The following is a 22,362-nucleotide window of genomic DNA, read 5'->3' on the forward strand; positions in this document are numbered from 1 at the left end:
AGGTTGTCAGAGAGCTGCTCCCCCATGTGTCTCTTCCAAATACCAAGGTTTGGGAGACTTATGAGTGTCCTAGACCATTTAAAGAGCATTGACCACATGGGGAGTTCAGATGGGCTTAGCATGAGAGAGGGCTACTTATGTGAGATGCTTCATGGTGACATGTAGGCCCTCACCAAGCAATGGGATGCTGATTCGCCTCCCAGCTCAGGCCACACCCCAGGGGTGGATGGTCTTTGGGTATTAGCGTGGCCACAGGGTAGCTGCTTCTGAGAGATGACTCTGCCCCTCTCCCTGTGGTCCCCCTAGGCCCCATCCCCTCACTTCAAGTCCCTCTCACCTCCTCCAACATGATGCCTCAATCAATATCCTCCCCAGCTGGCAACCAGGGTGAGCCATGTTTAATCCGCAGGGAGCACTGAATATCCCCCTTCCCCTTTTCAATGTATTATTGTTACATAGATTCTATACCCTGCCTCTTTCATGGCTGACCCTGCTGATTTCCTATCACCCTTTCCTCTCTTAACAAGATTTTCATCTTGCAAAACTAAAGCTCTGGTTTTCAAAATGATTGCTTCTGCTGAGAGTTTCAAGAGCCTATTTAGAACTGAAAAACAAAACATTGACTTTCTTTCCATTTGGATTCCTCTTATTAAAAAAAATCCCAATCCGGGACTTCCCTGGTGGTCCAGGGGTTAAGACTCCGTGCTCCCAATGCAGGGAACGCTGGTTCGATCCCTGGTCAGGGAACTAGATCCCACATGCCACAACTAAGGGCCTACATGCCGTAACTAAAAGATCCCACACGCTGCAATGAAGATCCCACGTGCTGCAACTAAGACCCAGCACAGCCAAAAAAAAAAAAAAAATCCCAATCCATCTCTAGGCAAAGTGAATCCCTCTGAGTGACAAAGAGAAAAAGTAATGAAAGTGTGAGAAAAGCAGAAAAATATAAATACATTCTTTTGAAAAGGATAGTCTAATGTCAAGAAATATGAGTCTTACTTTAAAAAAAGGATCAATATTAATTAAAAGGAAATCATGAGGCAATCATTTGGACCTCTTGTTTATCCAAGTGCAAATACTTGTAAATATTTTCTGCCCTCAGTGGGTTAGATACTCATTAACTTGGTTTGTTGTTCTAAGAATAAAAGTTCCATGCAAGTTGTATTCTGTTCTTTTTCAGGAGGCTTTCCCCCCTGTATTTCATAACTCCCAGGGTCCAAGAAGATAAGACCTCCATCAGTGTGTACAGAATTTTGTCTTATTGCTTTTTAAAGCACAAATTCAACTTTCACTATTTTAGTCATGGGTCAGCAAACTTTCTCTGTAAAGGACCAGATAAGTAAATATTTTTGGCTTTGCAGGCCATATGGTTTCTGTCACAACTCCTCAAATCTGTCATTGTAGCAAAAGCCACCATAGACAAAATGTAAACAAATGGGCATGGCTGTGGTCCGATAAAACTTTATTTGCAAAAACAGCTGTTGAGCCAGATTTGGCCTACAGGCCATAGTTTGCTGATTCCCATTTCAAATGACTATAAAGTCATAACCATAGAGAACTGATTAATTTAAAATTTTAGCTGTTGTTAATCACTTAGGCTATAAACAAACTATCGGTGAACTCACTAAAAATGCAGTAAATTTTCTCATATCTGATACAGCAATCTGTGAGTTATCTCCTTTCTGCAGCTGCTTAATAAAATGCTTCTGACACTTCCTGGACCTGAACACATCAAGAATCTTATTTATCTCTAATAAATAATATTTGAAGATAATATTTTCATCATCCTAATTATCTTTTGAAATTTTGTGACAGAGATTGCCAGGTATGTCTAATCCCTTAGCCAGCTGAGGGAAAGTTTGATTTCGATTCTAGCTATAGGATAGTGAAGCGGAATCAACAGCACAACATAAACCATCACTGAGGCCGTGTAGAATGAGTGATCACCAAATCCAGTACTGCTAAGGTTAATTCTATGTGTCAACTTGACTGGGCCAAGGGGTGCCCAAATTAAATATCTTTATTTCTGGGTGTGTCTGTGAGCATTCTTCTGGATGAGATTAGCATTTGAATAGGTGGACTCAGTAAAGTAGATTTTCCTCCCCAATGTGGGTGGGCATCACCCAATCAATTGAGGGCCTGAAAAGAACAAAAAGGTAGCTTCCTGCTTGGCTGCTTAAACTGGGACATCTGTCTTCTGCCTTGGACTGGGAATGACACCAGCTACTCCTCTGGCCCTCAGGCCTTGCGATTCAGATTGGATTTACACCACTGTCTTTCCTGGGTCTCCAGCTTTCAGATGGTATGTCATGGGACCTATCAGCTTCTGTAATCATGTGAGCCAATTCCTCATAATAAATCTCTTCCTATATGTATAACCTATGGGTTCTGTCTCTCTGGAGAGAAACAGACTAATATAAGTACACCGAACATTTTAAGAGGAATTTTCAGTGAATTCTCAATACTTGCATTGCTATCAGGATCGACTCAGGCACACTGTATTCTCCAAAGACAGCTTCGACACTATCTCCCCTTCCACAAGTCTTCGGCAATGTGACGTTGCCACTTCTCCCCAAGGTGTGGAACATGTACCTACTCCTTTGAATCTGACTGCTTTGACCAATATCATGACAATGACTCTAACAGTTCCAGGCTTAGCTTACTTCTGCTTTCTGCTCTTGAGACCCTAGAGGGTCTCAGGAGTAGGGAAGCCTCCTGAGAAAGAACAGAATGTAATTTGCATGGGAACCTCCACTATTAGACCAACAAATCCAGTTAATGAGCTTTTAACCCACTGAGTATTTTAAGTCCTGAGCTACCATATAGGAAGTCCAGTTGGTTCTGCTGGAGAGAGAGGTCATATGAAGAAGCACCAAAGCACCATCTTGGATGTGCAGCCCAATCAAGTCTTCAGAGAAGTCCTGCACCCATCCCATCTGAGTGTCCCAAATGAGAGATCTGAGGATGGCACAGCTGAGCCAAGTCACCCCACAGACACTTGAGAGAAATTAATCAATGGGTGTTTTAAACCACTAAGTTTAGAGGTAGTTTGTTATATGGCAATAGATAACTGAAACAAGAACAGACAAGCATAGAAAAAATTCTGAGAATTTGTGAGAATTAAGACAGTCATGAGAGAAGAGCTAAAATAAAATGATAACGCAATACGTATAAACACGAAGTTTAAAAACTGAGAAGACAAGATATGCCGAAATTAGGTAAGAAAATAGTATGTGTCCAATACAACGAATAACTAGCTGGTATATGTCATCATGTTCTGTCTCTTACGAGGATACTTGGTCCTGCAAAACAAAGTGGCAAGAACTATTTGGGAATGAGAGATATTTCCCTCCTGAGGTCACACAATGAAGCTTTACAGCTACTTCCAGCAATGTCACCATGTCCTGAAGGAAAAGCCTGGTATCATTATAATTACATTTTAACTACACCCTCTGAATTACACTCTAAGGTGTAGTAAGACATCTTTCTAAAATAAAAATAAAAGCAAATTATATTGACATGTCTTCCCTTTGCCAGTAATAGCTGAATGGGTAAACAAATAGCCTAGAGAAATGAACACAGCTAGCTTCATGTTACTCCGTGACCCTTTGTGGTTCCGTATCTGGCCGAAATTTTTATGTACTTCTGTTGAAATTCCCAAACACTAAGGGAAAAAAATAATAAAAACTAAAAAAAAACCCCATAATTTGGAGGTAGATGAGAAAGTTGGTTGTAAGTGACGTTTTAAAAAGTGACCTTTTTTAAACTCAGGATGAATATTGATCCTCATGAATGAACATATTTAAAACAGAAACATTTTCTTCTGCTAAAAACAGGGCAAGTCCCAGCACACGCATTTCATACTCTCTTCTGGAGATGAATGGGGAATAAATGCTTCTATGAAATGCCTAAAGCCTTGACAAATCTTTCAGCGTCCATATGGTAAAGAGGAGATGCTCAACAACATCAACAAGGGCCCTTCTTTTCCATTCACAACACTGTGGAGATCCCCCCACTGATTCAGAAGGGAAAACTCAGTATTTGTTGCAGATATAAATTAGAAAATAGAGCATTATTTCAGTTAGTCAGAACCTATGGAAATATACATAGTATATATTTATCTCTAACTGCCTATGATGATACGGAGAAATGTGTCACCTAATAATGTTCAGAATAAGTTGGGGACCAAGATCCCAGAAAATAAAAAGAGTTCCTACTATCCTAAGTTTTAAAAAATGTATATCAAAACAATTGGACCTAGAGCACAAGTATAGAGAAGATGGATGGGAGGTTCCAGAAATAGATGGAAAAACAAAACAAGACAAAACAAAAACACAAAGCCTTACTCCTGGATGAGGGCCCAGTAGCTGGAACAGATAGTGTAGGTTCCTAGTTAGCTCATATTTTATATGATTGTTCTCAATAAAGTGAAGGGTAAGAAATGAAAAAGCCAGCACAAGATGAAACAAGTTTCGTGGACTATTTTCATCTGAAAATCTCTTTGAGGAGCAACTCTTTGTGTCAGCCTGGCCCAGGAGATTCAGGCTAGGTGCATCTTCGGTGGAGATGTCTATTCTTGAACCATGAACCGAGAACCCGAAGAAAGTTCGTGTCCATTTCCTGTTCTTCTCTAGTCCTTCTTAATTTTGTTTTGTTTTGTTGTCTTTTCCAATTAAATAGAAATAGTGTGAGGCTAGATTACCTTTATTACAGAACCCTGGTCTTTATCTTTGGTTCCTAAGAAATGTTATGGCAAAACTGTTTATTACACAAAAACATTTAGGAAACTTCTGTTGAGTTTTTGAAGTTCAAGCTCAACCCAGGGGGCACGTTTTAAGAGGGTAGAAGTAACACCTCTACTTCACAGAACTTTAGCAAATGATTATTCTCTGTTTTTCTCCCCATGGTTTCTTCTCAGCAAACCTTTAGACAGAATAGGCTCCATTTTTTTTTTCTTTTTTTTCTTCCTGCTTTAGTCAATTGTAGGTTCTAAATTTAAAGCTCAAGTTGCATTTTTATTTTTTGAGCTTTGCATTCATTTTAGCTTTGGAAGTATATATATATTTAGCTACTGCCAGTTTACTCCTTGGTAGGATTGGTAGCTAAGTCAACTTTTCTCTTAACATTCTATGAATTTTCTCTTATAGAACACAGATTCATCTAGATAGAATTAAACACTTTCCCATCACTTAAATAAAGGGGAAATCTCTTACTAAATTTCTTTGGAAAGAAGGAAAGACAAAGAAAAAGCACATTTGAGAAATCATCTGAAACTATAATATTAATGAAAAAAACCCTAACATTTTCTAAAGCTGCACCATGTATGAGGCACATACCAGGTGCCTATTTCTACCTGATCATTCAAAAGTATAAAGTTACTTATAAACTATAAAGTTACGGAAGAGCGTAAAACCTTAAAACGCTGCGGATTTTCTAAGTGTTATAGAAATCTGTGAATAATTCATTGCTTGAAGAGAATATTAAAGTGAGGATTCTTGTGGTATTCACATCTGTCTACTGTTTATATAGCTGTATGTTTCTGTTCAGTCTTACGGTTGACTGAACACTGTTGTTTGTCCATTCCTTTCCTTTACTTCCATTTTCTTGTTAGCCTTTTTCTATGTCTGCCAAGTCCTTTACATTTTGCTGAAATTCTGGTCATTAATATTTGTGATGTCTAGAGAAATAGCCCACCGTTTGCTCTTAAACTTCAACTCTATTATTTCTTTCACGATTTCATTGATTTTTTTTCCCTTCATCAATTGAGTCGTAAAAGAAGACATGGTTGGAAAATAAAGAGAGGACAGAAAAGAGATACAGAAGGATGTCCTCTGAATGCCAGATTATTATATAATGATGGGAAGAATGGGTGGGGTGGGTAGCTATCATGTATTTATCATTTAGTTTAGACTTCGGAACATTTGTTGATTTAATGTTTATGCAGACTTTAAGAGACAGTAGAGTGCAGTGGTTTTCAAACCTCATTTTGGAGCCTGATTGCCTAATTATAAATTCTGGCTTTTTATATTTGCTGGATATATGACCTTAATAAGCAAGTCACTTAACTGCTTTATGTCTTATCACTAAAATCAGGGTGATAATAACAGCTACAATAGAGAGTTTTTGTAAATATTAAATGAGTTAATATACCACACTTAGAGTAATACTTGGATCATAGTAATCATTCAATGAAAGTTCAGCTTATTATTATGCTTCCCATTCTCACATGGAGAAATTGAGGCTCACAGAAGTTCAATTTAGTTGCTTAAGCAATTGACCACAGCAAACAAGAGGTAGAGTCAGTATTTGAACTCAGGTCTGTTTGACTCCAAAGCTACCAGTTAAACGTCTCCACTGTCAATGACAATGTCAAATACTCTAAACCCCATGGTTGAATGATTGTTGAGTCAGCAGTGCCCCCAACCTAACAGCTAAAATTCTAATCCTGGCAGAGTTTTAAGAACCAGCTACGTACACTCAGAAGAGGATCAAAAATAGGGATTCAGCCTGAACTAGAAAAGAAACCATTCTCTCAGCTAAAGCTGCCTAAGGGCTGCTTTCTTTGTTTTATTTTGGTTTTTGTCTGTTTTGCAAGTTAGGAGAAACTGGGAGTTTACATTTAAATCTCATTAAATATCATTTATAGTCTGTTAAAGTTGTGTTTAGCTATAGGTAGTTCTTATCCCTTAGTATGCGTTAAACAATTCTTACATTATCTTTTATTGATGTTTCACATAAAGTTCTAATTACCCCTCCAGGTCGTATAATATTTTAGACTGAATGGAACCTCCTGAACTACTGCAATCATGATTTTGGCAGACAGACTGGGCCAACTACTGCCCTAGAAAGGCTTATTCCAATATGCGTGTGCTACTCGTTTCACTGAAAAAGTCAACGTCCTAAATTGACCATTTTATAACATTCACATGTAAACCCAAACTCTCAGTATTTCCCCCTAAACCACTTCTGCAGTTTCCCCCATAACAATACTAAAGAGCAACTTCGTTCTTCCAGTTGCTCAAGGCAAAAACCTTGGTGCCATCCTTGATTATTGATTTTCTCTCCCAGCCACATCCGGTCTGTCAGCCAATCCTACTGGCTTTACTGTCAAAATATATTCAGAACCTGACCACTTCTCACCACCCCTTGTGGTTCAAGTCCTAATTGTCTCATGACCAGATTACTTCAAGAGCTCCCTCGCCAGTCTCTGCCTTTTCCTACTCAGTCCCTCCTTCAGTTCCTCCTTTGCCCAAGACCTCCAAGGGCTTCCTTCTCACTCAGGGTGAAGTCAGGGCCTTGCGATGACCCAGGGGCACTACATCATCTGCCATCTAATACTTTTCTCACCTCGTTTTCTGCTTCTCCCTTCCTGCAGTCCATCCAGCCAACCTGACCTCTTCTCTGTCTTGGAACAAGCCAGCAGGCTCTTGTCCCAGGGGTTCTCCTCTTTCTCTTCCTTCTGCCTAGAATATTCTTCCCCTAGAAAGTCAGATGCCTACAGGTCTTTACTCAAAAGTCACTCTCTCAACAAGGCCCTCCTGGGCCTCATTATCTAAAATTTCAACCCAGGGAATTCCTTGGCAGTCCACTGCTTAGGACTCTATGCTCTCATTGCCGAGGGCCCGGGTTCAAACCCTAGTCAGGGAACTAAGATCCCGCAAGCCATGTGGCACAGCCCAAAAATAAAAATTAAACAATTAAAAATTAAAAAAAATAAAATTTCAACCCAATGTCTCCACTCTCAATGCTTGTTATTGTCTCCTTCCTGCAACACTTTTTCTTCTTAGACTTAGTCTCTGTCGCTACCTAACGTAACATTTTTTACTTACTCATCTTATTGTCTGTCTCCCTGACAGCTTATAAATTCCACGAAGACAGGGATTTTTTTTTCCTGTCTTGCATTCACTGCTGTTTCCCTAATGCTGGTCACATAATAGGCACTCAACGCACTTTTGTTAAATGTTGCTGAAGTTCATTCAGGCACAGTTGAAATTATAAGCTTTTGACATAAAAGGATAGCTAAAACGTTTTCTATTTATAAACTTGTGAGTTATTCAGCCAGTCCTAATTAATAGTTCTGAAATCAATTTTAATTATTTGACAACATGATAAACCAAGCTGAGGTATTTATATTTTCTGTTTATCCCACTTTCTGGAACATTTGATAGCAGCTTTCTACCACAAAAACATTTTTAGATTAAAATTACTTTGCCCCCTATGGTTATCTGTGGGCACTGGTAACAAATTGTTTTCTAGCGCTAAGTGAGCCAGTGCTGATTGGCCATTGGGAACTCTAACAAACTTTAAATTTCAGCAGAATGCCCAGACACTGTTAATTCTGCAGAAGAAACCAGGTATTCTGAAGGTCAAAGATCCCCAGGTAATTTGGCTTTCTTGATGTTCTTGATAACAACTTTATAACATAGTTCACATTTTTAAGATGCATGCCATCCAGGTAGGGAGATTGCTTTTGAAAATGAATGCATATTGAAAGTGTTCTCTACTGAGCACACCTGTGTACTATTTAGTGCTTTGTTTTAGAAAAAGAAAGTGTGTTACCAAGCTCTAGAAATGATCAACTAAAACTGGTGGTTTGGTAGCAACTTTCCCTCTGATCTGACTACCAACATTATCAAGCTCCACAATAACTCAAAGACTTCAATTTTACTCTACACCTTTGCTTATAAGACAGAATAAGGATAATATGATCAGACTTATACTTTCAAACCTCATCTGTACTGATATTTCTACTGATCAGCATTGTCATTTGATACTTGACTTGTACTGTCCTAACCTCTAAAATGCTTGGAAGCTAAATTATAGCTAGGATTAAGGTCCTTAAAATTGTATTAATTTAGAAGAGAATAGCCCAAGATTTTAGAATACATTTAAAAGTTATACTTATTTCTCCAAATAAAAGCTTTTACCTTGAACTGGTTAAAGATTGCAACAGTATTTAGATTATTTTTCCAATTAAAAGTACTTTTCTCTCAAGTAATATCAAAGAGTGGTGTAAATTTTTACTTCTCATATTGGTTGCTATATGTCTGTGTGGTAGTTAGTAAAATACTTAATATCAAAACCAACAGATCAGTCATCCAAAATTATGTTGACTTTCTTTTTCAATCTAGTGGCTGCTTGACTTAAATGAACTCACTAGATCCTCTTAGCATATAAACATGTACCTTTATCCATAAGAAAATGTTAGTGTTTTAAACATCATTTTGTGGATCCCAGGAAAATACTATGATTTGCTTTACATCAACTACATGTAGATTTTTCTGTAATAAGATAAAAGAGTAGAAACTTATTCAAGGTGGTGTAGAGTCTGGCTTTAGAGCTACATTGGCTGGATGCTAATCCCAGGTCTGCCCCTGAACACCTGGGAATTCTGGGACAAGTTACTTGACTTTGTGTCTATTTCCTAATCTGTAAAACAGGACTAGTAATGCCACCTAACTTCACAGGGTCACTGTGAGGCTCAATTAATTGAATATATGTCAAATTTTTAGAACAGTGCTTGGCCCATTTTAGTTTTCAATAATGTTAGCTATTAATATAACTATTACATAAATTGTTTTGGTCTCCAGCCCACAGGTGGCTTCCACCTCATATACCTTGCTAATGAGTGTGAGGATATATATTCAGGCACAGGGCCGGTGGTGAACAAGATTTCATTCCTCACAGTAGAGCCTGCCACCCTGGCAGGTTCATTTAGAGTCTGTTAATGAGTTCCTATACTAACTTAATGTTATTCTTTTTTTTTAACTGTTTATTTTTTTAATGAAAAAAGCTAACCTTTATTGAGCACTTACTATGTGCCCGGCTCTGTGTAAAGAACTAAGAATTTTTTCATCAGATACAAGTATTATTCAGATCTTACAAATGAGGTAACCAAAGTTTAGAGAGTTTAAATGACTTGCCCAGGGTCCCTTGGCAATTAAATAACAGAGCCAAGAACTCAAACCGAGATCTAACTTTCAAACCCTATTTCTTAACAATTTTGCTTTACTTCCTCTCTGAGAGATAGAGTTCTGGGTTGACCATTGCTGCCATCACACAGGTCCCTGAGGAAGTAGAATATATTTATAAAGGACTGAAAGAAAAGAATGGTCATTTAAAAACCCTTTTTTCTCTCTCTTGTTCAAATTACATCATTTCTATTGATCTACCTTAAAGTTTACTGATTCTTTGCTTAATGTTATTCTGAATTATATAAATAATTCAATTAAATGGTCTCTCTCTAAAGATAAAAGGGAAAAGTTTGGGCTGACAATAGAGCAAATAAATGTCTATGAACTCCATTTCTAACCAACTTCATTGTTTTCATAATATTGGACAATTTTCATGTTCACATTGGAATAATTAGACATATGAAAGCTCCGATTAAAGTTTCTACACTTGGATATAAATTATATGTAGTTTGTTTTTAAACAAGAGGAAATGGACTGCTAAGGGGAAGGAGGTTTGTATAGACTTTTGTGATTTATTTATTGTTATGGCTGCAGTTCATAACTGGCAATGCTTTAGGGTAAAATATTATTGTCTTTTTACAGAGATTCTCAAAGATGCGAATCATCTGTTTGGGACTGCTCCTTTTCAGCCTGACCCTGGCAGCACCAGTAAGCATTTACAGATTCAGTTATGCATCCTATAATCTCTTGCTCTCTTCATCTATTTTTCTTTTAAGCGATGTCTTTTTAAATTAGTAGCACTTACCTAGTTCAGTTACAAGAAAGTACCACACAAAGAGGACGCATCCAACACTTGACACAAATGTCTGTCACCAAGGAAGCCCTCAACGAACATGTGAGAAGAATTACAAGATGTCTACGTGTTGCCTTTGGAGAAACACCAGTAAAAATATTTTTGAGAAAAACCAATAGCCAGGCATAGTGTTTCAATCAGCTAATGCCAGTGAGTAAATATACCCGAATTATAACCTGTCAAAAGAATTTCTCAATATTTTACCAAAAACTGAGAGAATTTGACTTGAACGCTCCATGACTAAGCAACTAGACTTTCTAACTACACGATAACATGAAGGGACCAGACCTTTTCTGTAATTCTTGCAACACTCCAACACTGTGAGATCCTGCTAGCGATCTTGTCTTCACCAGCGAGGCTAAAGATGGGAAGAAGTCCCCCTCAGCTTAACCCAAATCCAGCTGCAATTTCCTTTTGTGTCTTTTCTTGCCTCTGATTCACCCAGATGAGTGTTCAGGCTGTGACTAAGTTATCTTGTGAAAATGCTGAGTGCTACAGATATTTTCTGCAAAGGAGTCACACTGCTAATTAGATAGTGTCTGAAAAACATCCTAACTCCCCGGAGTAACCTTTTCAGTTGGAAAAGCGTGGAAGCAAGCGGTCATTCTGTTGTCAGAAGAACTTACACATAGGTCCTGAGCGAGTGGGCAACGAACTGGGAAATGCACTGACGAGCACGAGCTATGCCAACCAGCGAGGAGAGCAGAAGCTGAGGAAAGCGTGTCCCCTCTCAGCACGCGTGCTCTAACAGTCCTCTGGGGGACGTGCTGCTTGAAACAGACATCTGCCAGGCCCAGTGCACACAACTGACTTTGCTCGATCGGGGCCACAGAGGCACGGGCTTAGGCGTGAGGAGGATGGCGTGGGCCCCGCTGACCCAGCTCATCCCACCAGCCGAGGACAAGCCTGTTTTGAGCGCCACATTCCAAAGAACAGCTGCAGTGGCATCTCCGACCATCTTCCAGTGAATGTGCTGTGTCAACACCAGCCCAGTGACCACCGGTCAAGAGAGGACGCCAGTCTTCTTCACCCGAGGGAAACAATGCCGTCTCCATTTCAGGGTCACGTTCAAGGGCAGGAGAGCTGCCAAGTGGGTGTGGGGGGTGGCGGGCGGGGAAGGAGGGGGGCAGATTTCAAACGAAAGAGGTTCGGCAAGGACACAAGAGACAAATTTGGAATTATGAATGGCTAAATGCAATGTTTTCTTTCAGATATGGATTCTATTTGAGTAATTATCTAAAGTACTTAATTACAGATTGGTGGTATCAGAAATTAGTACGTACTAAGCCACTTACATATGTTCTGGAATCATAATCAAACTTCAAACTCTAGGGGAGGAGAAGGTTTTCCTCAACCCCCTTTGGGTCCCTGACTGGGTTTGAAAATTCAACTGACAAAGACAGATTAACAGGAGAAGAGCACACAAATTGTATTAAAGCTTTACATGTACATGAAAGCCTTCACAAGAGAATGAGGGCCCAAAGAAGTGACCTGAGCAGGAAGCTTTTGTACCTTTTAGACAAAGAAACAATACATTTGTGAAGAGTTGACAAGATAAAGGGGCTAGGGGAAGTCCAACTAGGACTAGGGAGTCCTTCTCTTCCTTAACTAGGAAGATTAGGGTTAGTTTAACAAGATTTGTTTGCAGATTCTTCTGTGCCATCTCTGGACTGATAAGAGTTTGTCTCTAGTAAAAGGAGAATTTACTTCCTGCCTTTAGGCAGAAAAGGGGAAGGTTTTTCCACATGTTCTACTTCTTAACGGCCTTCAGCTCAAAATAATTTTTATGTCAAAAAGACATATTTAAGGGTAACATTCTTGTTTCCTTAAAAAACAAAATTTTAAGCACAAGAATATAAAAGATGACTGTTGGGCCATGCAATTCAATTAATATTCATTGATATGCAATTAGACTATGAAGCCTTTGTTATAAGTTACCTAGTTGTAAGTTCATGATTTATTATCGTGAACTATATTAAACATACCATCAAGTAGGTTTTTAATACATGTTGTGTGTGTGTTCTGTAAGAAAATACCGAATACCCCAAACTGTCATTTCTTTCTTTTGCTTAATATCTACCCATCTCGTTTTTTATATTTTCTCTTTCCTATACCCCCATTTCCAGAACTATTTTAACTGTTTTGATATTTCTGAGGAGTGATGCAATGCTCTAAATTTATATGCACAAGAGCACACAAGAACCGACATCAGCAGAGGGCAATAAAGGGTAGAATTATAAAATATGCAGTTAGGGGAGAAAAATTATTGTGGAATTGAAAAGAAGTAATTTTCTTGGCTTTGATGTTAGGTAAAATTCTGAATTTTTAATAGTGGAAGTAATGGAAAGCTTAATGGTTTATAGTGTCATTCTGTATCTCACATTCTATAAAATACAACCTTTCCAAATGTCATTTTCCCTTTCCCTGAAAGAAAAAGCTGCCCTGGTACCTGGCAACAATGAAGTCCCATCCTCAGGTGTTTTCCTTCCCCTTAGGTGCAGGGCTATGGTTTCACTCTTGCTGGACCAGCAGGTCATCTTAACTCGAAGAGCAATGACTGAACTTATACAGTCAATGCACATACAATCCACATCACTCAACTCTGATTTGGGTTCACTGATACTAAACACTCCCAGTGTGCCAGGGAAAACTTGTTCAGTGGATACCAGTGACATCCAAGCTTTTTCACCTGGAGTGCCACCCTTCCCAAATCAGCTGTTCTCCCGCACTTGAACGTGGCTCCGTAGCGGAGCCGGCACTGTCTCCCTCTGGGGGAGGAAGATCGGCATTCTCCTTCAATACAGAAACAAATATGATGCGTGTGCCCATCTTCTATGAGTCAGAATGATTTTCCACATTGAATAATACACCCCAGTGAGAGAAAAAAGAAAGGAAACATTCACTGTTTGAAGAAATGAAAGAAAGAAGTGTTTAGTGAAGTTTTATTTCTTATTTCCTTTCAGACATTGCAACCACAGGCTGAGAAAATGAAGCAGGACTCTGTGGAAGAACAGAGGGTAAACAGAATTATTCTTCTCAAATACACCCCTTCCAACTCTGTAAAGAGAAAAGTCAATAAGAGGAAATTTTTAACTGTCAAAATATTCTTGTGTACCTAGAATGGAAATGGAAAATCATACAACATAATTTTGGCACTTTAATTCACACAATGTGTGATAGAAAAGAGAAAAGCCTTCTGAATGGGAATTCTTTCTCTTCAATGATTTCTTCCTTCAGAGGGATGAGTAAAAATTCTGGGATATTGTTATTAGCAAACAATATTTTCCCACACGTGTACATGAGAACAGAGAGATAAATGAGGGAGAAAACAAAGGGAAGCGAGTTAACAAGTCTTCACGGGGGAAATTCTGTGTACATGGAGTTAGTTTTCCATATGCAACCAGAAAGTTAAATAAGTACCTTCAGCTTTTCGTGTCACCAAATTGCAACTTACTTCTGCCTACCACGGTTTCTCCTTGCAGTCTCAGAAAATTCTGTTCTAAAAACTAACAATCTTCCGTTCTCTATCTCAGCTGAAAATTGCAAAGGCAAAAACCACACGCTTAAGAGCCTGAATGTTCATGCTGTGAGTTTGGCCAATTTGACATCAGCATGAATACTGTAAAATCTGCCTTTCTCCTCATCCCCCGCCTCCTCCTACCTGAAAATATTTCCAAGTGCTCCATTTCCAGTGAAATTTGGTAATAAAATTGATACACCCTGGGGGAGAGAACTGTTTGACAGTCATCCTCAGGGAAGACAGACTTAGAGATAGAAAAGAAAGGAACAAGCTGCTCTCTTGAGGAGCTGGCTGACACACGCCATCCTGTGGTTATCAGATGTACTACCACTTGTTAGATGCAGAAATAGACTTGACCCAAGTTAAAAATATCTTGTACTATCAGAAAGAGAGGCAGAAAACTTAGTAAGAGATAAACCCACCTTAATATAATGTTGTGTTTTTGTAGATAATGTACAAGGGCCACCATGAGAAACATGGGTATTATGTTTTTAAGTATGTTTATACCTCGTCTGGGAGGAAAAATCAAACTGATGTGAAGGTAAGCAGAATCCTAGTGATTTTATCATGAGCCAAACTCTGGACAAACATTACGAGAAACTGTAGGGAAGACAAAGTTGACTTTTGCCTTCTCTGGGGTTTCTGTCTATGGCTGGTGCCTTTATCTTTTTCCCAGGGTCCCAGGCTCCTGGAGAGTCTCTGCTATGGAACTCTGTGTCCCAGTGTCTTCCTGACATAGATGGGCTACCGCATGCCCTGGCCCAAACCCTGCCCTGCTTCAGGACCTGCCACAGCAGATGTGGTGCTGGTGGATACTGGACACCCATTGAGTTTTTCATGTTATTGCTTCTGAATAAAGTTTGATCCTTTGTAAGGGGGTTTTCTGGACATATTCTACCATATGCTCTAATGGGGCAGGGGGGAATGGATTAGAAAGAAATCATTTTGGCCTAAAAAGTGGCACATTTTAGTGTCCCTTAAATTCATTCCACAGATGATGCCATCTGTGTCAGGATGCTTGGAAGAGAAAGAATAAGGGCATTGTCACTGGAATACAACAATAATTCTTTTCACTCAGTCCTTTCTTGCAGATTCACTGGCCACAGAGCTAGAAACAGTTTAAAATGCCATCAGCAAAAGGACTATTTACTTTCTTCAAATCTGGCTTCATTCCCCATGAAAGTGGTAGTTTCCCTTCAGAATGTTATTCTCTTCTGCTCAATATTCTTTATACGCATCTCGAAGACTTAGCACCTCTAAGGCTAGCTGCCTTTTAAACTTATTGGTTGTAACAAAAACATGCTGAGAGCTTCCTATTGTGCAAGATATTATGAGAGATTAAATGATTGAGAAAACTTAACTCTTTCTCTACAGGATTTTAGAGTTAGAAAAGAAACAAAAGGTGCTTACAAAAATTATTATAACCCGAGACAGAATGTGCAAAGTGCTATGTGAGTGGTACCCAAAAAATCATGCTTTAGGGCTTGGAGTACAAAAGATTAGTTCCTAGTGTGGGGTTCAGGGAAAGCTACATAATGGAAATAATTGAACTGGACCTTGGAGGATGAGTAGGATTTGAGCAAACATTTGTGTGGGAGAGACTGTTCTCCATGAAAAGAATAATATGAGCTAAGGCATGGAGACAGGACAGCAGTTCAGCCAACTGATGTGTTGATTGTACAACCATCATACAATCAACAGTGCCATAGGAAGTCATTTAACATAAGCAGTGCAAAAATGATTGACCATCACGCATCACAATTTAAAAGTTGTTTCATGTTTCATTTATAAAAGAACTCTTCAGTCTTTAAAGACATGTACACAATTCATTAGTATACACGTTACTGTTTTAAAAGCAGTAAAAGCACCAAATATAAAACAAAACTTCCCACTTCAGAACAGGGAGGGGAAAAAAATTAAGAAGGGATTATTATAATGCACCTGTTTAACTCAAAAGTGTATATTAGCAGTGAGCAAATGAACTTAGTTGCAAAGGAAAATACAAATGTCTGTGTAAAAATTTCCCAGATGTAATGTCTTAAAATAGGTCAAATGTTTAAATACTTTTTATTCAGAAATAATTCACTATAAAGTTTTTTTCTATTATACTTTTCCTCATGAGAAAACCTTATCTATTTTCAGAATATATCTGCCAATATAAAAGATTAGTGAATAATGATAACTCCCCCAAATAAGTCATTTCAAATTATATCTTAGAAATAGTACACTTTGGAACTTTTGTATACTGCATATGAGCCAGCTTTGTAAGAATAGAGGGCACTTCTGTAAACCATTTTTATCTGGAGGTTCAAGTGTGAGCTGAGTCAACAATTCCCCACAGCTTCCAACATTAATAAGATTTATGTATAAAAGCAGGCAGTCTTCCAAGCAGAACAGTACTCCTATTTGAGGATGGATCTGAACATAGTGACCTAATAAGAGCCACATGCACGTGTCAATCTGGAGAAGAGAAAGCACCCAGTGAATATGGAGAAAACCTCGACTTCCCTGGAAGGGTTTTATATGAACGAGGAAATAACTTTAAGGATTGCTGCATCAGGAAAAAAAGGGATACTAGTTACTAGCTGCAGGTTTAAAAAAATTTGAAAAAATTAGAATATCCATAAATGAAAAGATGTGACATGAAAAGTAACAAGCAATTAGCTCATAAAATGTTCAAGGATGTTCAAGCTGACCATAGGTCATAGAAACTGGGAAGGACGTGGGCTGGGAGGCTGTGACGCCCAACTCTGTCTCTAACTGGATGCTGCTTCTTGAGCTTAGGTTCTATATCCCACAGACATCAACACGTCTAATATTAAAGTTAGCTTTTTCTCTCGTCTTCATTTTTGCATGTCAACGTTCTAGTTATTAAGCCTTCTTCTATTTGGGCACCAGCAGACGATTTTTCTTTGTGGCGTTTTTCTTTGGCAGAATCCTAATCCAAACGATTACACCTCATTCCCGGACAATCCAGCACCCTCCTGACTGTCCCTTCTTACCGCAATTCCTCCTAAACCTCTGATTTTTATTTTGTTAATCTCTTGGTCATGCACTTTCACTAGCTCTTCATCCCTTGCAAAATAAAACCAGATTCTTATGCCTGGAGTCCCAGGTTCTACAAAGCTCTGACCCTCAGTCTGTGCAGACCCTGATTGAATACCAGGTCTCTGTCACACCACCTCACACCCACCCTCCATACCCCTGCAGGACTGCTGCCTCTGCCATTCAATAAATCATCAGCTATTGCTTAGAACATGTAGCGCCCAGCCCAACTTCTTACATGTCCCAGTTCCTCAATAAATAGCTCTTATTTTGATCTCATGTTACCCACCAGTTCAAAGGTCTACATAGTGGTGTTGTAAATTTCAGCTCACCCTACATGTCTGAGGTGGAGGGAGAGTATGGTATTTATTCTGTCTATAATTGTTCTGTTGCTCAAGAGCTCCTACCCGTGGGCTAACAAAAGGGTAGGGAGCGTGCAGAAATTAATTTAAATTCAACCTGTTTAAACTTAAGGTTATCTAATCATGGAAAGAGTTCTTTAAGGAAGCCCTTCAGTCCCTTTTGGATAAAAATGCTCAGATTCTCCTTCTCCCCCTAAGATGGCGTGCACGCATGTGAGGGAGTTGGGGGTGGCTTACGCCATCCAGCATATACCATATACCATATGCACACACACAGCTCAAGCCACAGTGGAGAGGAGGACATGGGATCCTCGGACATGGACGGGACAATGTCACTCGACCCCTTGTGTACTGCTTGCCCTGCTGGTATCCTAAGGTGAAGTCACTGGCTACAGTAGCTTAGGACCAAACAGTACAGCCTCGGGGCAGTGGTGATTCAGGCTCTCCGGGCTCTCACGGACAATGTAGACCCCTCTTTGTTCACGTATGACTCACATTTGTTCCTAGTATATATGCTCCATCTACTTTGCTCCTTCTAGAGCCACCTCACTCCCTCTGGAAAGCTCCTAACCATTCTCAGATGCTTGCATATCTAGCCTGTGCCACAGAAAAACAGTGAGTGGTGTGGGCAAAACCAATCTCAGCCCCTCTTTCTTCTTGACCGCTTTGTTCAAGCTTCTTGCACCTTGGCTGTACCTCGAGTTGGTAAGGTGCAGCCTATGAAGCAGCATTTTACAGACCTTTCCCCCGCAAAAAAGGACAAATTGAGATACAAGCATAAACACTCTACTCTTCTTCTCCACTTTCTCTTTTTCATCCCATTATTCTCTCAGGGACTTTTCTCATCCGGACCTCATTACTTAAACTTAGGATCCAGAAGAGTGGTTCTCAAAAGGTGGTCACAGACCAGCAGCACCGGCATCAGCTGGGAACTTGTCACAAATGCAGATTCCAGAGCCCCACCCCAAGCCTACGGAATCAGAAACTCTGGCCGTTGGGTCCAACAGTCTTTGTTTTAGTAAGCCTTCCAAATAGTTACGAGAAATGCTAAATTTGAGAACTATTGACCCAGACTATCAAATCTGTATATTACATGACAAAAGAGGGAAAAAAATAAAATTAATGAATCCTTTTTCAGACAAAAGCTAGGGTGGCCTACACCTGCTGCAAAATATTTTGTTTGGATGTCAGAACCTAGATTCTTCTATTTGTATATTTTCTGTTGAGAAAAAAGCGAAGAGGAAAAGATTTATACCTTGAAGACCAGGGCAAAAGCAAAGAGAGAGAATGGGGGTGGGGGGGAGGGAGAGAGAGAGAGAGAGAGAATGAGAGCAAGAAAAATCATGTTTGAAAGATGAACTTCATTTCACTTGCAATGTGTCACTAGTCACAAGATGAAGACTACACTCTGTCTTTTTTAAAGTCAGCTCCTCCTTTAAAATCAGGCCCTAATCTAGATTTCCAAACTTATTTCTCTTATTTGGATTCTCTTCTTTATTATTCTCTTTAGGATTTCTCTACTCCAGCCTTATAATTTTATTCATATTATCTTTCAAATGTTTCCTGTTTCCAAACATTTGAATATGCCACTTACTCTTAAGATATTCTCACCATTTTCCTTCCATGTATTTGAATCTTACCCACTCTTCAAGCCTTGCTCATTCTTCTTTTTCCATGAAACCTGCTTTGGCCATTCAGAATTATCTCTACCAACAAATCTCTACTGAGTTAAAAGACTCTTTTTATTAAGTATCTGGTGGGGTTTTTAAATTTATTATTATTGCCTAAGAATTATTAAATTTTAAAAGTTTAACATAAAATAACCACTTTATGTTGAAAATTACACTTCAGCAGGAAGAAAAAAACAAAGACAATATTGCTCTTCCCCATTCTGGCAAGAGAAGAAATCAAGAGCCAGCACCTAAAGAAAACATTGTCCAAGAAAAAGAGAAAGACTTGTCCCTCCCTGGAACCAATGAAAATAACAAAAGCACTAAATCCCAAAGTCTTTTGGAAAATAGACAGACAATGAAGAAAGACTACAGGATTAGTAACAAAGAAAATGCCCACAATGACCTGAAGATGTCCATTTCTCCTGAATCGACCTGGAATCACGGGACTGAGGATGGAGACAATGCTATTAGCAAACTACATGACCAAGAAGAATCTGGCAAAGCTCTCATCAGAAATAACATGCCCCACATAATGGAGCCAGGGGCTGTGATTGAACTCTTGAGGGAAGAGATCAAAGAGAACAAACCCCGGAATGTTTTAAGCAAAGTTCCAGCAGGTGCCAATTATGCTAAAGCCCCCTCAAAAATTAAGAAGAATCATCAAAGAGATTCGCAAGCCCAGAATATTCCAGTAAAAAGCAAAAGTACCCACCGTACCCAACACAACATGGACTATCTAAAACAGCTCCCCAAAGTCAAAAAGGTCTCCAGTGATTTTGAAGGCAGTGGTTATCCAGACCTTCAAGGGCAGGAGGACAATGATATCTCTCCTTTCAGTGGAGATGGTCCACCTTTTAAGGACATTTCTGGTAAAGGAGATGCTATTCGTCCTGATCGAGAAGGTGCAGATATTCAAACAGAGTTTTCGAGCCCGAGTGAAGCTGGGACCATTAATCCTGATGCAAGAGGACCAGGTTATAATGAGATCCCAGAGAAAGAAGGGAATGGTGGAAATACCATTGGGACCAGGGATGAAACAGCCCAAAAGGCAAATGCTGCTGATGTAAGCCTAGTGGAGGGCAGCAACAACATTATAGGTAGCACCAATTTTAAGAAACTCCCTGGAAAAGAAGGAAGCAGAGTGGATGGCGGCAGCCAAAATGCTCATCAAGGGAAAATAGAGTTTCATTACCCTCACGCACCCACAGAAGACAAAAGAAAAGATGGCAGTAGTGATGGAGCTGAAAGTACTAATGAAATTCCGAAAAATGGCAAAGGTAGTAGTAGAAAAGACACAGAACATTCTAATAGGAATCAAGCAACCTCAAACGAAAAACAAAGATTTCCTAGTAAGGGCAAAGGTCAGGGCCAGTTCATTCCGTCTCGTGGTCTTGATAATGAAATTAAAAATGAAATAGGTTCCCATAATGGTCCCAATAATGAAGGGACCATAATAACACACAGCAGGAAAAATTATTATGTGCCCCATAATTCTATGCAGAACAAGGGTGTGTCACAAAGCAAAGGTTCCTGGGGTTACAGAAAGCCCCATTCCAATAGGAGGTTTCGCCCCCCTAAAAAGCATGACAGTAGTGAATCATCTGACAGTGGCAGTTCCAGTGAGAGCGATGGTGACTAGAAAGTCCCAGCAGGATAAAGATTTGAATACTTAGTCAACTGTGACTTAACAGTATAAAGGGGAGCTACCTGATAGCAGATCAGATGGACAGAGCCAGGAACTGAATAAGCCAAGAAACCCATCCTCCTGGGGAGAACTGTTGCTATTTTAATGGTCACAGTATGAAATCCTATTCAAAGTTATGATGCTTTATGAAATTCTATTCAAAGTTATGATGCTTTTTTAAGGAAAAAGAATTCATTAAGGATTCATGGAATAGGTAACATTTGAATAGATATCATTTAAAAATAGGTTGTGAGTGTCACAAAACCCTTCCTTTGTTGTTTGCTCTGTAGACGTGAAAAACAATCTCTCTCATACGATAATCTGTAATTAAATGATCTATAAGGAAGTCTGTTGTCTGTGGTGCTTCATTTCAGACGCAACAAGAATAGTTCTGCCTCTGGCAAAGGCAGTGCTATGAAATTAATCCACTGGGTAAAGCTTGAGAGCCTCCCTACATCCCACTCTGCTCAAGCCAGTAGTTCCTTTTGCGTCTGCTCTAATAAAGATATCCTGCTTCATGTCCTTCTATGCTCTTTCCTCTGTTGCACATTTATAACTTCTAGTAAAGCAAATTTTATTTCCTGAAGCAACTCTCCAGGTTATCACTTTTCTCAGTTCTACCTCCTTCTAGACAAAGAGGTGAATGGGGTGGAGGGAGGGCAACAGGGAGAATTTGAGAAGGAGAAGCACAAATGCAAAACCAAGACAAAAACTTACTTCGGCAGATATTACTCATTGGCTGATTCCAAATCATCTCAGCCCTATTTCTTTTTTCTGACTTTTAGCGTAGATGCTTTTCCAGCTAATAGCCTTGTGACACCATTCTGGAAATTAACCCTAAGTCTCCTGGTCAGAGAGAGGAGCGGAGTTCTGGAAGGCTTCTTGTCTTCTTGGTAAGAGATTGTATACAGTTAATACCACCCGTCCTTTTTTTCTTACCCTATTCTTCTTTGCTTAACATCAACATGATGCCTGGAGGTGCAGCAGCCATTTTGTGACCATGAAGGAAGGGCATGAGATAATATGAAAAAATATATATATATGTGTTTGTGTGTGTGTGTGTGTGTATATATGTGTGTATATATATACACACACACACACACACACACACACACAGACACACATATATATATGTATCTGTTCCCAGTTCCTGGCACAGAACTCCTAAAACCCTTGTAAGTTCCTAAGTGATAAAAACACTAGGAGTACCTTTTGTTCTAATATTTGGTCTTTGACCCCAGATCCTGACACACAGTTCCTAAATCCCTTTGGATTTCCTGGGTGATAGCAGTGTCTTTTGTTCTAATG

General features: G+C 39.3%; 1 protein-coding gene and 1 long non-coding RNA gene across 2 annotated transcripts in view; both read left to right on the forward strand.

Annotated features, from left to right (window-relative positions):
- The window catches only part of LOC309660844, a 398,319-nt gene that overhangs the window by 55,222 nt on the left and 320,735 nt on the right, over window positions 1-22,362 (forward strand). The window lies entirely within an intron of this gene.
- Window positions 8,282-21,199, forward strand: MEPE (matrix extracellular phosphoglycoprotein). Its single transcript, XM_082461938.1, has 5 exons — window positions 8,282-8,383; window positions 10,560-10,625; window positions 13,734-13,787; window positions 14,739-14,831; window positions 19,549-21,199. The coding sequence occupies exons 2-5, from the start codon at window positions 10,572-10,574 to the stop codon at window positions 21,007-21,009; spliced, it is 1,662 nt and encodes a 553-aa protein (XP_082318064.1). The 5' UTR covers window positions 8,282-8,383; window positions 10,560-10,571; the 3' UTR covers window positions 21,010-21,199.

This window comes from Balaenoptera physalus, assembly GCF_965194825.1.
Source record: "Balaenoptera physalus genome assembly, chromosome: 5".
Lineage (NCBI taxonomy): Eukaryota > Metazoa > Chordata > Mammalia > Artiodactyla > Balaenopteridae > Balaenoptera > Balaenoptera physalus.